The sequence below is a fragment of the Falco peregrinus genome, chromosome 13 (genome assembly GCF_023634155.1).
Source record: "Falco peregrinus isolate bFalPer1 chromosome 13, bFalPer1.pri, whole genome shotgun sequence".
Lineage (NCBI taxonomy): Eukaryota > Metazoa > Chordata > Aves > Falconiformes > Falconidae > Falco > Falco peregrinus.
The window spans coordinates 5,216,541-5,231,804 of record NC_073733.1 but is presented as its reverse complement, the minus strand read 5'-3'; the positions used below and the strand labels follow the sequence as shown (position 1 = coordinate 5,231,804).

Sequence of the window (15,264 nt, the reverse complement as noted above, 5' to 3'; positions counted from 1 at the left end):
CATGGGCAACTTGCTGTCCACCGGGACTCCCAGGTCCTTCTCCACAGAGCTGTCCCCAGCAGGTCAGCCCCAGCCTGTACTGGTACAGGGAGTTGTTCCTCCCTAGCGCAGGACCCTACACTTGCCTGTCTGACCTGTCTTCCCTCCCTCCCCTTCTCATCCTGGCCATAAACTGCAGCTACTTACCTTTATTTGCCATCTGTTGCTTGCAAGACCACACTTTGATCCATTTTAGCTTGCTGAGCATACAGTGGGCAAGAAGCTCAACTGATCATAGAACCACAGTTTAGATGCTCAGACGATGCTAAATATTTTACAGTATTCAGGGTATAAAAGTAAAACATTTTCATGTTCTGAAGGCATGTACTCCATTAATAATCATACAAGATTTTCGTAACTCTTCCATTTATAAAAAAAAGCAAGTGACAAAACTCTTTACTTCCAGCTGGAAGTAAGTGGTTCCTCGCTGGAAAATGATTCCTTAAATGGTCACAGGTACATTTGGCCTGGAGAAATATTACTTAGCATTTGATTGTTGTTAAGTCATCCCACTAACCAGTTAATTGCTGTGGCCTACCTACTGATGCCCAGCATTCAAGTCTGAGCCAAATGTAAATTGAGCTCAGAATATGCTACAAGCTGACCTGAAGTAATGATTTCAGACAGCGTATAAACCATAATTCTAGCCCTGCAGGCCTTTCTCATCTGAATGAGCTTTGCGCAGTAGTTCTATTAAATCTATAATGTGGAGTGGTTAGTGCTCTATCTATAGCTGATCCAAAAGTTATTCATTAAAAATTATTTTTTATGAAAATTGATTTTAAACTAAATTAGACTATTCTCGAAAGATGTCTCTTTCTTTTTTTGAAGGGGAAAAGATATTGGGGGGGAAAAAGAGACACCTGAAAATTGGGAAGAAAAATTGCTTTTGACCAAAAACACAGGAAAAATTTTTCACAAACAAAACTTCATTTTTCTTGTTTGTGTTTCTGACTTTAAAAAAATGCTGGTTTTATTGAAAGTATCAATGCAAAAGGAACTCATCTTCCATCTCCTGTTACCCATAAATATCTGATACTCTGACCTGGACAGAAGGAGAGGACAACAACAGCCATTAAGTCTCACAGGACTTTTTTTTCCAGATTCTGGTGGACACCTAGTGCAATTTAGAACAGGTTGAGAAGTCGTGTCGTAGCTCAGATTTTTTCTTCTCATTTTCCATTAGTTTGGGAAGCAAAGTGCTACCGCCATTTGAAATCAAAGTCTTCTTGTTCTGTCTCTTAGCCTGATAAACGTCTCCTAGGGTGAGGTCTAGAATCAGGCTCATTTTACTAGTGCTCCAAAACTGGAGATGCTTCCCGGTATTTCATAGAATTTGTCTTCAGAATGTAATCTCACTATGTAAGGTCAAGTTATTTAACAGGAAAACTGGATGCAAAAAAGGCATTCTTCTTTCCAGGCTTTAGTGAGAACTGAGCAGTACTTGATGGAGACAGGAAAAAGGGCCAGCCAAACTATTGCAGCTACGCTTGCAGCCCCAATGAGAAAAGATTATGGACTGTGCTGGTTCAGCTGCACACAAGTTAAAGAAAACCATGGTCATGCGGTGCAAGTGATGCTTGTAAAATCCTTCTCAGCTGACATGTATGATGCAAGGCATTGTATAGGTATTGCGTACTTCAGATATCTTGGTAATAGCTACTTGCAACATCTTTGTTTTGTTTTTACAGGACACAATGGAGAGGTGATACTACACTGCTAAGTGATACAATATACTGCTGAAACCATCATCAGTATTTCAGTCTAAAATTTTGAGATAAAAGGACAAGTGCAAACAGAACTACCTTACAAGCCTTAAAGGTGAGACTATAGGCTCCCTCCTTCTAGTTTATCTATACATATATCTGTGTGCACATATACACACTTCATCTATCAGCTTACTACATTTAACTGTTGTGGAGTCCACTGTAATACACACGTTTTCCTAGGTTTTACATACATATGGCCAGATTTTCTTAAGAGCTCAAATGCTGTTTCATTACCTAATGAAACGGATAGGATTTAAAAATTTCTTTATCTAGCAACTGCGGTGACACTTTGAACTGACCTGTTCTGAAAATTTATCCCCACTTGGGAGTGCTTTGACATGGATTAAAAGAGAACAGTTATTTGTACTTGATCTCACCATATCCCAGTGGGTCAGCAGAACAGTTATCACTTCAATATATAGCAAGTCCTGGTTTTCTTTAAGAAACAAGAGGGGTATTTATCAGGATAAGAGTCATTACATTCCTCCAGTTCTGGTGTGACAGGAATTTGAGATGGAGTGGTGCATAGTCCAGAGCCCCTATGGAATTGTAACAAACACAGGTTCTGCCTGGGTCTATCCAGAGTAATATGCCTTTTACGTTGAGAATGAACTGGCCAAACCCAGCCTTATTAAGTCCACTGTAGTTCAATAAATCAAACTCCAGCTTTAGCAGTATTTTTGTATCCAGTACATAAGGTCCAAGTGTGAATGTGCTGAGCACCTGAGACCCACTCCCAGTTCCCATTAAAATAAACAGATCAAATCTTTGAGTTCTCATTTAGCCCTTGCTTAAGCAAAACTCTCAAACAGTGAGTCATGATCCAACTTCATAGGCATTGCATTAATCAGAACCAGTCTGGATATGGCTCCTGTCAGTTGCTTCCCTTGTGTTAGGAGACAGTTCCTTAAACCTTTATACATCTGGGTAACATTACTACATATTTTGGTAACTTTAACAAAAGTTGAGAATACTGTGTTACACAAGAACCACTCACTATTCGAAAAGATTCATGGTCTTAGAGAACAGCGTGTATGATCTATATGACTGCATGACGACCTTTAAAGATACTTGACAGCTGAAGCGTTGTGTGAATCACAGACCTTGAGGGAATTCTTCTGGATAATGTCACTACACATGCTAAATCTTTGAACTGTTAATTGGACATTGTTAACAAGGATGCTGTATGCAGTATGCAATCAGTAAGGCTGATAAACCTAATAAGAGGGTGAACATACCAGTTTAATTTTAATCACTGACATAGGCCATGGATGGTTTTTCTGGTCTCTGTTCAGTAGAGTAGCTACTGATATTTGCGGACACCTTGCCTTCTGCTGCCTCCTGGACTTGCCCGTCATTGTTGTATACAACATTGCAGTGAGATTTTGAACCTGCTGAGTTCAAGTGTGTTATGATTTCAGTAATATTACATATACTCTGAATCAATAAATTAAGAAGCGCAGTAGTTTCTTGGGTTCTTTTCATAGAGGATATTCTATTTGAAATCTGCCAGTGTTAATTATGTAACCTTAAAGTGGAATAAATTACGAACCCTTGAAAATTACAAGTGCATTAATCTAAGTCCAGCAAGACTATTTGCAAAACTAAGGACTATTAATTTAATCAAGGGTAATCGGGGCCTAAAAACCTCATTTTAGGCTGCTACTGAAGTCATTACAGAAATATCCGTTTTCTGTGACACAGTACAAAGTTAGTTTGAAAAGTGGCCTAGCGATATGCAATCTGGCTTCATTTTTGTATGGCTACGAATGTAAGTGTACATAATTGTCAGGTGAGGATTCTGTGGGAAAAATATGAACTCTTTTCATCTTGTTGGAGACTGAATTCTACATTAATTCTGTGGTCATTATTTGCCCAGTATCAAAATAATTCGTAATAAAAATCTGTGCATTTTTTCAGTGATTCTGAAATTATCCAGCACTTTGCTGTCAATTTTGATTGATTTTAATTGATCAGCCAGTAAAAAGAAAATCTGACCTAACCCAGATGGCTGAATGCATTTCTGAAAGCTTAATACATTTTTACATATCATTAGTTATGATATTTTGAGTAAATTTGGCTGAAGTTATAAAGCAGTCACTTGTAAGAATTACTTCATGTCTCCGTACAGATACAGCGATAAAGTATAAGTGATAAACTATTTGCCATTTAGTTGTGATTACCATTTTAATTCATTGTTCATGTATTGGCTATTTGGGAAGAATTCCAGCAACTCATAAGTTTCAACTTTAACATTATTGATTATAGAATCAAAAATATCCCATATATTTAAGTTCATCTCACATGTAATAGCTGATCCCAGCTATTTCAACAAAGCCACATTTTTTTGCCTCTGATTTGTTCTGTAAGATCTAGACTAACTCAAAATTTCGCTTCTGTATGGTAAGTGGGTGTAGTAGAGGTGCATATTCTAGGAGTATGTGTTCCTTCTGGAATATAAAGGGCTGGGGAGCGTGGGTAAATTGGCTTGAGGTATTGGAAATAAAGGCTGAGAAACTGTTAGGAATATCTGGGCTTTTGAAGAGAAATTGTGAGTTGCACTTGGCTGTTACTTGAACTAAATCCAAATGCATATTTAGGGGATATTTGGACAATATACAGAATGGCCATAATTTGTTCATCACAAAGTGAAAATTCTGTCTACTCATACTACTCTTAGGACTTAAACACCCAACTTAAAGGCTGGCTCAAGGGAAAGCAAGTGAAGGAGTCTTGCAGAAAATCTTTTATATGTTTCAGATGGACTCCTTTGTTTCCTTGGCAAACGGTATATTTGAAGTAAAGAAAATATATTTTCAGGGAGTCAGGTTTAGGTTAGTGTTCTGGAAGTCTAATTTTGCTCAGCCAGCAAAAATGCCAGCAAAATGCTACGAAGATTCTTAGTAGCTGAGTTGGGTAACAAAGTGAGGGAAGGTAAGAAGAGAGTCTCATTGTTCCGCCAGCGTCATTTGGAATGGTACTTGAACTTGTACGTTCAAATAAACTATTTCATATAAAACCTACTTAACTGCTTCCAAGTAATTCTAGAATCATGGATTAGAAAAACCTGAAATTTTAAAGAAATCGTGGAGTGGAATTGTTCATTGTTCACTAGCAAAGCTCTTTACCTCCATAAGTGTTGTCTCTTTTGAAGAACTAACACATTTTTGAAGAATAACTTCTTAAAGAACTATGTTGAGTCTACTCTAATAAGTTGTGTTTATCCAAGAACCTGCCAATTCTGTTCTTTTAGTATAATTTCTACAAATTTGCATAGGACAGACACCAGATTTACAGGTCCATCTTACAGCTGTTTTAGAAAGCTGGCCTGCAGTTTGCCACCTTCAATTCCTTGAGGACAGAGCCTATTATAAATTACAGATTGCATACCATGGTTAGTATGTCCTTTAGGAGCACATAATCTGCCGTATAACTTGTCACTATTTGTTTTATGGATTTTATAGAATCATAGACTGGTTTGGGTTGGAAGGGACCTTAAAGCCCATCTAGTTCCAATCCCCTGCCACGGGCAGGGACACCTTCCCCTGGACCAGGTTGCCCAGAGCCCCGTCCAGCCTGGCCTTGGGCACTGCCAGGGATGGGGCACCCACAGCTGCTCTGGGCAGCCTGGGCCGGTGTCTCACCACCCTCACGGTGAAGAATTTCTTCCTAATATCTCATCTAAATCTCCCCTCTTTCAGCTTAAAGCCATTGCTCCTTGTCCTATCACTACATGCCCTTGTGAACGTTCCTTCTCCAGCTTACTATTTTTTGTTCCAGCAGGTTTTTGTTGTGGGTTTTTTTTGTTCTAACACCTTTTGTATTGACATTGCACTTCATGAACCATATTCCATTTCATTCCCTTTTTTTAAGAAAGGCTCTAATATAAGATACTTTATAAACTCCTTCATGGTAATCAAAGACTTGAAGATTTTGTTTAGCTTTCTGCAGTCTTGGCTTCCTGTCTTTTGGTGCTCACTGATCACTTGTTGGCCTTACAGATTTTCTGGCAAGATTTCTTGCTTTTGATGTGTCTGAAAAAGGATTTCATTCATAGTATTTCTGCCTTAGTGAAATGTTTCTCAGGACACTTTTTCATTTGCCTTACTTCCTTTTTAAACCTTACTAGCCAAACTTTATGGGGTTTGTCTCCATTTGGAAGCAACTTAATTTTTTGAGGATGTTTCTGTACTTCCAGTTCTCTACATTGGCCTGTTATTAAGCATTCTGGACATTTTTGGTCCTTTGTAAAGCATGTCTGCTAGGTGGCATGCATTCCGTATTTCTAATGTCTTTAAGCAGTTTCCACACCACTTGCAAATACTGTAAATTTCTTGCTGCTCTTATTTTTTTAATTAAATACTGGGGTGGGGCGGTGGGGGGGTATGGCGGTGGTTTTCTCTTTGTTTTTCAAGAAGTTTAGACCTGAATACATTTTGGCCACTGTTGTGAGCCACTAAGTGCCTCTTTCACAGTAATATTTTGAACCAGGACTCTCATACTGCTTGGTCTTAAGAAAGAAGTATTATTCTCATTTTTTCCTCAATTAGCTGATCCCAGCAAGAAGCTATTACTCTAAAATTATATCCATATTTTTGTTATCTTCAGAAGTAGCTCAGAATTAATTTCATGCCCATTCCCATTCACCTTCCATTTGAGACATTACTTCACTGAATAATGAGTAGTGCTGAGGCAGGCAGGCAATAAGCATAGAGAAACTTCACGTTATCTACCTTCCTGATTTCCAGCGGAGTCTGCACTGAATCCTGCTGAGAAGCGTTCTTCTGATTAACTGTTGCCAAAGAAACTATAATGATCCCACTGCGTCAAGTATTTCTGAATGAAAAATCTGTAGAGAAAAATCCTGACCTGACAGAAGGGCTTGTGAACTAATTGGCTACTTCAGTTTCTACTGTTTCTGATTTATTCTCTATACATTACTTCTTTTGTTGGAGCAGCCATTGATAAATGAGAGTTTGTTTTTTTTCTCTCAGATCCTTATTTTAGTGTGTTTGAAAGAACTTTGCACAATCTGCTAGCAGCAAGGCTTGTGCTAAGCCTGTTACACTTCCAGGTTTCATAGATGCATGAGTAAATGCAGAGGTAAGGCTTTTACAGATACTTACCTCATCTCTATTGTTTTGTCCAGATTGCTCAGTCTCTGTGATAACACAAATATAATTTATTCAGTCCACTAGAATTTACAGGTCATTTCCTACAAATCCAATTTTTAGAAAAGGAACATGACGCTACCTTTTTAGACATGTTGTCATCAATATGATGAAAATAAACATGAAATAGATAACGGACATATCAGATGGGAGTGATTTTTCTTTTTAAATTTTACACTGATATATCTCAGAATGGAGTGAAGATGTTTATGTGATGAAGGTAAAACATTAGAATTGCAGTTTTCAGTTCTGGAATTGTTTCCCTTTGTGACCTTGAACAAATCACATACAAATTCAGTGCCTTGTTTTTCTATTTAGAAATTGATGATTGCTTTTCTTTTTATATGAGAGGTTTTATGAACTACTTTTATTAGCTTGAGGCAAATAGATAATATGGTGATGTAGTGACACGTGAGATTTCCAAGGGGAGGACGTTTGAATTTCTGTATTATGCAATCTGCATGAAACAGTTGTTAATTCAGCAGGATATGCTGTTTCATAGGGATACAACTCCTGTACAGCAATGACAGACGAGTATACAGCTGACACTGCTGGATGTCATCCAGTATACTAAAGGGCACAGCCTCAGCTGCCCTGACCCAAACTCATTCCTCTCCCAGCAGCCCATCACAGATGCACCTTTCCATTCCCCGAGTGTTTATCACCTTCAGTATGATTTCTTCCCAGCCTGCTCCACATCATCTTTAGAAATTAACTGCAGACCTCTTGAGTTTCATCAGGTCTTTTCCTGTTATTCACTGCATGATGAAGATTTAACCAGCCAGCCTTATGACTCGGCTTGTTCCAGGGGAAAAAAAAAATAAAAATAATAAAGTGACCTTCATGCCCTTGCCTGGCTCCCTCCCAGTGGCAGGTGTGCAGGCCTGGGATGTCAGGAGGTCTCTGCTGTGAGCGATGGCAGCCATGGGGAGAAAAGGTGCATACAGGAAAAGCACAGAGATTTAAAATGTCTGTAAAATCAGGGGCTTTATACACTGAGCTGTTTTTACATGCACAGTCTTCCAGACACATGTACAGGGCCTGTGACCGTGTCCTCTGTGATGTCAACTTGCACTCATGCTATCCTGCGAGTATCTATTGTGTGTGCTTTTCCACACAGGCTATTGGCCAGGGTACATAAGGCATCTTTGTTCTCATTTGCATTCAAAAGTTAACGTACTGATCACTTAAATACCATCAACCACTTGTAGCAAAGCATGCAGAACTTCTTGAGCAACTTCACAACTCTGGATGATGTTGGAAGTACCCAAACTCGTGGGGGTTTTATTCCTAAAAGTATTAATTATTTGCTGTGGCTGGAAGGCACTGCAGAGAGGCTACCTGACGGGCCTGTGCTGCGCCCCGGCCCAGGCCCGCCCTGTGTGACGCAGCCGTCATACCGTCAGACCCGGCACATCACCACGGCAACCCCGCGGCGCGCTGCCGGGCCCAGCCGTGCGCAGCCGCTCCGAGCCCGAGCCGCCGCTCCGTGCCCCAGCAGGCCGCGCCGTCGCTGAGCCGCCGCCGCCCGAGCCGGCCGCTCCGTGCCCGAGCTACAGCCCCAGCTCTGCGCAGCCCGAGCCGATCCCTCGGAAGGCCACCCTGCCCCCCCCGGCAGGCCTCTCCCGAGCGCCGCAGGCCCAGCCTGCCTGCGGCTGCCCCGCAGCCGAGCGGAAGCCAGTCCCGCTCCACTACCCGGCAGTTCTGGCTTCCCTTTCCCAGCCAGCGCCCCCCAGCAGTTCCGAAGACCCAGCTCTCTCCCCCGAAGCGCCGGGGCCGACTCGCGTGGTCCGGCTCAGCGCAGCAGCCCGGCGGCACAGCGGAAGGCCGATGCCTGTGGGGCCGGAAGCGGCGGGCCGCGCACAGCCACATCCGGCGCTCGCCCGCGCCGTGGACCGCTATGGCCGCCTCAGTGGTAAGTCCGCGCCGCGCCGCGCCGGGGGGGGCCGTGCTTCTGAGGCTGCGGGGCGCCGTGGCCTCGCCGCCGCGGGCCGTGCGTCTCCGAGGAGGCCGCCGGCGGGGCCGGGAGCCTGGCCTGCGGGCCTGGGCGGGAGCGGGGGGAGCGGCCCGGTGCAGGGCCGTGCGCCTGGCGCCGTCCCACTGCGTCTCAGCCCCTGCTGCTCCCGGGGCAGAGACGGTTCCCGCGTCTCTCCGGCCGGTTTCCGCCCCCCCCCCCCCCCGGCCCTCCCGCCTTCGCCGCCAGCATCCTTGTAGAGAGGCCCAAGGCCGGGGAGCGGGTTGTGTCTTACAGAGACCGTGTGCAGAGGCCATGTAAATCGGCTAACGTCTTGGAATTGTCCTCAGAGCCTTCAAATGGGTGTGGTTGGTTTTGTTGGGGTTTTGGGGGTTTTTTTTTGTTGCTTGGTTGGTTTCTTTAGTTACGGCTTTCCTGCTAAATGTTAGGAAGAAGGATTCCCAAGTGAGGTGGTTAGATACTGGAACAGGAGTCCAAAGAAACTGTGAAATCTCCATCCTCAGAGATGTTTTGATACATGACTGGCGATAGGACACCAGGCAGTCAGCTTTAACTTTGAACTTAGATCGAGCTTTGAAGTTGGCTTAGCTTTGAGCAGGGATTTGGACCAGATGACATCCAGAAGTTTCTTCCAACCTAAACTGTTCTCAGAATTTAAAAACATATTCCAGGCAATGCTTATAAAGAGCCTGTCTGGAGCGTGAAAACTAACAAAGCATATTTTCCATTCGACTTATATTGCAGGTACCCTAACATCTCATTCCCATCTCCTGGTATTTCTTTAATGCTGTCCCTCACACCCGTTCTGTCTGTTTGGCAGCTAAACAACAGTATGTTTGGCTGCTGGTTAGAAAGTGTTTGTGTCCAGGTGTGGCTGCCTGAGAGGTAACAGCCATCTGCTCTGAATAACGTCACAGGCTGTTACAATCACAGTTACCTTAGCGGGGGTCATTGTCTAATATTCTTTGTCTCTTGATGCCAAAGAGTTTCTCTTTGCATTTGCTGGAATACAGCATCTTGAAGACTGTTTTGTCGTGTTTGTTTGGAATTGGTCGGTGGGTTTGGAAATTACTGGCAAAGATAGGAAGATGAAGAGCAGGCTCATGTCCTTACAGAGGGAGATCAAAAGAATAGTATGTAGGAAGGTGAGAGTGTTTGTTGCTGTGGAGTAAGCAGGGATTATTTGATAGGCCAGTAAATATTTTGCAATATGGAGGTTTCTTTGAGTAGAAGGGTTTCTTGTGGCAGTACTGGGGGAGTTTGTGGAAATTCAGATGTATGTTCATTAAAGATGGCCAAGAAAATGTAAGAAGGTAAGTTGTGAAGTATTGATTGAGTTGCAAATATTCAGAACATAATAGTGAAATAGAATAATGATATATGATAATATTTGAAACAAAATACCATAACAGAACCAAATGCAGTTTTATAAATGTACAGACAGAAAGTTTGGAATCTGCTTTCCTGGATGTCACAGGTCAGGGTCTGTGCAACGGGCCGAACATTCTGATCAGTTCAGGTTCTCAGTTCAAGGGCCAAACACCTAAACAAACTGAACAAGTAACTGAATGAGATCACAGTGCAGTGGTGTGACAACAAAGGCTGGCACCTATGGATGACTAGAAGGAGAGAAATATAAGGAGGAAAATGAGATGTGAGAAGAAGTGTTTGGGTTTTACCTGTGGGTGTAGTGCTGGCGTGGTTGATATTGGAATACATCTAATGTTTGTGCATGTTCTCTCTCTCTCATATTTTTGATCTGTATATCCAATTTTGTATTATCACACTTTACATATGTGTATATGTATAGGTGTTTTTAAAAAATGAGACACTGGTGGCATTGTCATTGTGATGAGGTTCTTGCTAATTTTCAGAAATATGCTGAGTAAATCTTCTTCCTTAACTTTTATTTCAGAACAGCTATCACAAATATTTTCATGGAATACTTGCATGTTCACACCACTTGCAGCCAGCTGTAGCCCATTTTTCAATGTAAATAGTTACAATTTAAATACAATAAATATATAAACATTCAAAACAGATCCTAAAATTGTCACCTGGCTGAAAACTGGTACCTCCTGAAAGTAGAAAAGGAGTTTGGAATAAGTTTGAACATTGCTTGACATCATCTTTCAGTGATGATGGAAAATACCAACCAAAGTGACTTGCTGGAGAAATATTGTAGATGACTAGGCTGCATAAAATTGCCTAACTTTAAGTAATTTGGTATGGTTGTTTTTTTCTCTCCAGGATTTCAAAACCTACGTGGATCAAGCTTGTAGAGCTGCAGATGAATTTGTCAACATTTATTATGAGACAATGGATAAAAGAAGAAGGGTATGTAGAGATTTTGACGATAGTTAGAACAGTTGTATGCATTTTTTGCTTGCTTTTCCAAGTAGCATTACACTTGAAAGGACCTGAAAGTTGGTTATTGTGTATTGTATTGGCCAAGTTGAGACCTCTGTTCCTCTTAGATTTCCCTGTAGGAGACTTCATGTTACTGTGTGGCACTGTTGTAAAAGGGGGCCCTTTTAAAAAGTGCTTTAGACTTCTTCGTGGTAATAGTTCAGTTAGTGTCCAGCTGCGTTTTACACGTACAGGAATTGGTCAGTACAGGCAGATAAAAACTTGCTTTCTCTGTCTCTGAGGTCAGGATTTAGCTTATTTTTTTCAGAACAGAAATTACCACTTCTGTTTCTGGGTGTATTGTGGGAGTGCCTGAGGGTGAAGTGGAAACTACTCCGTCTGGCTCTGAAAGTGTTCATGAACCATGTTGATGTATTGTCATATCAGGTATTTGCACCAAAAGAGAGCTGTGGAGACTGTTCTTTGGAATTTTAGATGTGTTATGATGTAATTTAATTAATAACTTTTAGATTATGTGAAAATATCAGCAGTTGCACGTTACTTCATAGTCACTTTGCACGTAAGTAGGTTAGGCAGAGATGTATCAATGGTTTGAAGGAGAGTTGGGCAGTTACTCAACTGTTACGAACTCATACCGCTTAGGAAACATTTGAGAAGCTCTGATCTACTGCTGCAGGTAACTGCCCTATTTACTTGCTTTTTTAACTAGCGTTGCACTTGAAAGCACCTGAGAGTTGGTTAGCATGTATTGTACCGGCCAAGTTGAGACCTCTGTTCCTCTTAGACTGCCCTGTAGAGGATTTTATGTTACTGTGCAGCATTGTTGGAAGAGGACCGCTCTTCCTGGCCTTGTTCACTACTTTTTTTTTACCTGAAATTACACTTCCCTGCCATAAGCTGTTGTGTGCACACATCCCTAAAAAAAAAAAAAAAAAAAAAGTCAGCAATAATCTTATTCTGGAAAGGTAGCACTAGCCTTTTGTCAGCAACTAGTTCAGTTCTACCAGTAGCTTTGTTAAAGGAATCTCATCACTATTTAAATTTGGAGGTGTATGAGTCACTATGTAACTTACAAAGGAGAATATTGTTTCAGTTAGTTTTAATTCTTGGTCAGGAGCACTAATGGTTAAAAGGAGCTAATATTTTAGGAGGGCATTTTATCTATCAAAGTAACAGAAGAAATCAATCATTCACAGCATAAGGATGCAAAGAATAGTTTTGTATGTTGTCCATTGTATGTGTTTACACATTTTCCCTGAGTATGTGTTTTTGTAATCACACAGGCTTTGACAAGACTTTATTTGGACAAAGCAACACTAGTTTGGAATGGTAATGCAGTGTCTGGGCAAGAAGAACTGAATAAATTTTTTGAAATGTTGCCATCTAGTGAATTCCAGGTTAATGTCTTGGACTGCCAGCCTGTTCACGGTAAGCTTGTATTACAATTTACTTATTTTTCAGTCTTTTTATAACTGTTGAAAGTGAACTGCAATTATAATAGCCCTTAATATTTCTTTTGGAACAAGCTTAGAGAAAATACTTCGGGTTGAAATGTCACGTTGTGCATAAATAAGGCACAAATCAAGAGATGCAGCAACTCCACGCTTCTTATGTCTGGGAAAATATTTTAAGGACTCTTTTGTTCAGATCATGTTCAGATGTGATGTATTTTCATGTATTGAAAAAGTCTGGCTTATCAGGTTATGTTGTCCTTGACAATGTCTAGGAGTCAAGAGACCTCTACTGTAGCCGCTGATACTGACCTACAGTATAATGTGGAACAAATCATTAACCTGTATGTACTTTGATTTCTTTACATCCAGAATACATGTTAAGTTCTTTAGATTTGTGATTAACAACTGCTAAAGAAAGGCTTACATAATTGAGAAGTTAATAAGTTACTTCTGATGGATATTTTGGGAATACAAGTAAGGAAAAAAACCTGTGGTCAAGCATGCTTGCTTTGCTCTGCTGTGAAAAAGATAGAGTCTAATAGTGTGTATGCAACTTGCTAAATATAAATATATATATGTGTACATCTCAAAGAGTGAGAGCTTATTCTAAGAAAAAACTCAGGTGTTTGTTATAGTGCTGTAAAATGAACATGAGAGGAAAATAGAAAAGTCATTAAAAAGTCATGTTGGCGAGTGAATACACCGTTGTCTGTATAGAAGTGATGCAACGAAACTGTACTTTCTGTGACTGTGTAACCAACTGTTAGACATAACTTGTATGACCAGAACTGAATTAAACTTCTGTGTACACTTCCTACATCTTTACCTTTTAGTCTCTGAGTTGCTTTCTTTATACTTTTTCTCCTTGTGAAGAGCAAGCTACTCAAGGCCAGACAACAGTCCTCGTGGTGACAAGTGGGACAGTAAAATTTGATGGCGACAAGCAGCGCTACTTCAATCAGAATTTCTTGCTGACGGCGCAAGCCACACCTACCAACACAGTGTGGAAGATCGCCAGTGACTGTTTCCGTTTCCAGGACTGGGCCAGTTAGTGAGGACTGGCTCCGGGAAGTGACCCTCTCACTGGACATGTTGAAGAAGTTAGCTGTACGGATGTTTGTTCTCCACGCATGGGAAACGTTCTTTGTGTTGCATCTGTCATTATGGAAGATCTACGGATGTTTCAGGGTCGATCCCAATGACCACGGGTTTAGTAGTAAACAATATTAAAGTGTGAGAGGTTGCTCCTGTTAGTTGACTAATAAAGTGCTGAAGGCAGTGAGCTGTGTCAGAATCGTTCCCAAAATGCCTTACAGGCAGCTATGCTGCCACTTCCAGATGTCTTGTATCTGATGCTGAAACTGCTACTTGAACACAAAATCCTCTTAGTGTACAATTCTGACCAAATGTGTAATTTTTTCAACTTGAAAAGATGTGTTTTTACAGTAGCTTCCTTCTCTTCAAGAAGATGCTTGTGGCATGTAGGTAGAATTCTGAAAGCTACCTACGCTTGGTTGTAAGAGGCTAGGACAGATTGACTGTATTTTCTACTCTTTGTGAAAGTAGCAAATATAGCTCCCAAGTGTGTAATCTCTCAAATAATCCATTGGAAGGCTAATGTTGCCTTCTCTGTTAGGAAAGGACTAAAAAATCTCATCAAGTTTCCTTTTGGCTTGAGCTTCTCAGACTTTTGTTGCCATTAGTTTACACCGATTCGTATGTAGGGCATGCTAAATGATTCAGAGCTCCTGTGCCAGCAACTCTTGTCATGTGCATGTGAAGGACTTCAAACTGCTTATTTTTCTTTTGAAGTCTTACAGTGCAAGAAATGGGTCAATTACATCACTTCTGTTTGTTTTAACTGCTAATTCTGTTGCTATGAAGTTTGGGCTATTTTCCCCATATTCAGTCTGCAAGTTTTGAATCCTTAGTGTCTTTTTCAGGAAACATTGTGGTAAAAAAGTGGCACTGAAAGTGAGTATTACTGTGAAGCCTTCAATTTTTCTCTCCACTGTTACTCGGAACAGGTGCTTTGATTATTTTCAACTTAGAAGAACAACTCTGAACATAAATACTGTCATCCTCTCATGCAGATTTTTGCTGTAATGTTCATGTTCTTTTTAAATATTACTTTTAATTGATTCTGGGGTTTTTTGCGTCTTGCTTTATATTTGCAGTTCAAAGCTTTCAGCTGCTTTAAAATAGTTTTCAAGACCTGCAGGTCTTGCAAGTTAAGACTGTCCATCTTGGGAACTTGAAGAGTGAATCTGGTATCAGCAGATTTGTTTGAAACTGGTACGTTTCTATTTTAAGCTGAGTGGGGAAAAAATAATCAAAATTTAGCTATATATGTGAGAGTACGCTTGCTTGTAACTGAAAATACATGAGGGCAACTTTAACTCTGACCTTAATACATGTTGCAAGGACAGCAGCAACCCGAATACAAAAGCAGTTATTACTGCAGCTTACTTGTTTTTATGACTTAA

The 15,264-nt window shown here is 40.9% G+C and overlaps 1 protein-coding gene across 2 annotated transcripts; it reads left to right on the top strand.

The window, feature by feature from the left end:
- Nucleotides 1–1,730: 1,730 nt before the first annotated feature.
- NXT2 (nuclear transport factor 2 like export factor 2) lies at nt 1,731–14,919 on the top strand. Of its 2 annotated transcripts, none has more exons than XM_005238237.4 (4): nt 1,731–1,860; nt 11,205–11,291; nt 12,608–12,752; nt 13,652–14,919. In XM_005238237.4, exons 2-4 carry the CDS (start codon nt 11,274–11,276, stop codon nt 13,828–13,830), a joined length of 342 nt encoding a protein of 113 aa, XP_005238294.1. In that variant the 5' UTR covers nt 1,731–1,860; nt 11,205–11,273; the 3' UTR covers nt 13,831–14,919. The 2 variants fall into 2 exon arrangements, with proteins under 2 accessions (XP_005238294.1, XP_055674123.1); XM_055818148.1 differs by lacking the exon at nt 1,731–1,860 and adding an exon at nt 8,534–8,894.
- Nucleotides 14,920–15,264: the final 345 nt, after the last annotated feature.

Bases quoted from the DNA above. Each gene is read 5' to 3' on its own strand.
- NXT2 (XM_055818148.1), top strand. The intron at 11,292-12,607 runs GTATGTAGAGAT...GTAATCACACAG, and splicing joins CAATGGATAAAAGAAGAAGG to GCTTTGACAAGACTTTATTT. The intron at 12,753-13,651 runs GTAAGCTTGTAT...CTCCTTGTGAAG, and splicing joins GGACTGCCAGCCTGTTCACG to AGCAAGCTACTCAAGGCCAG.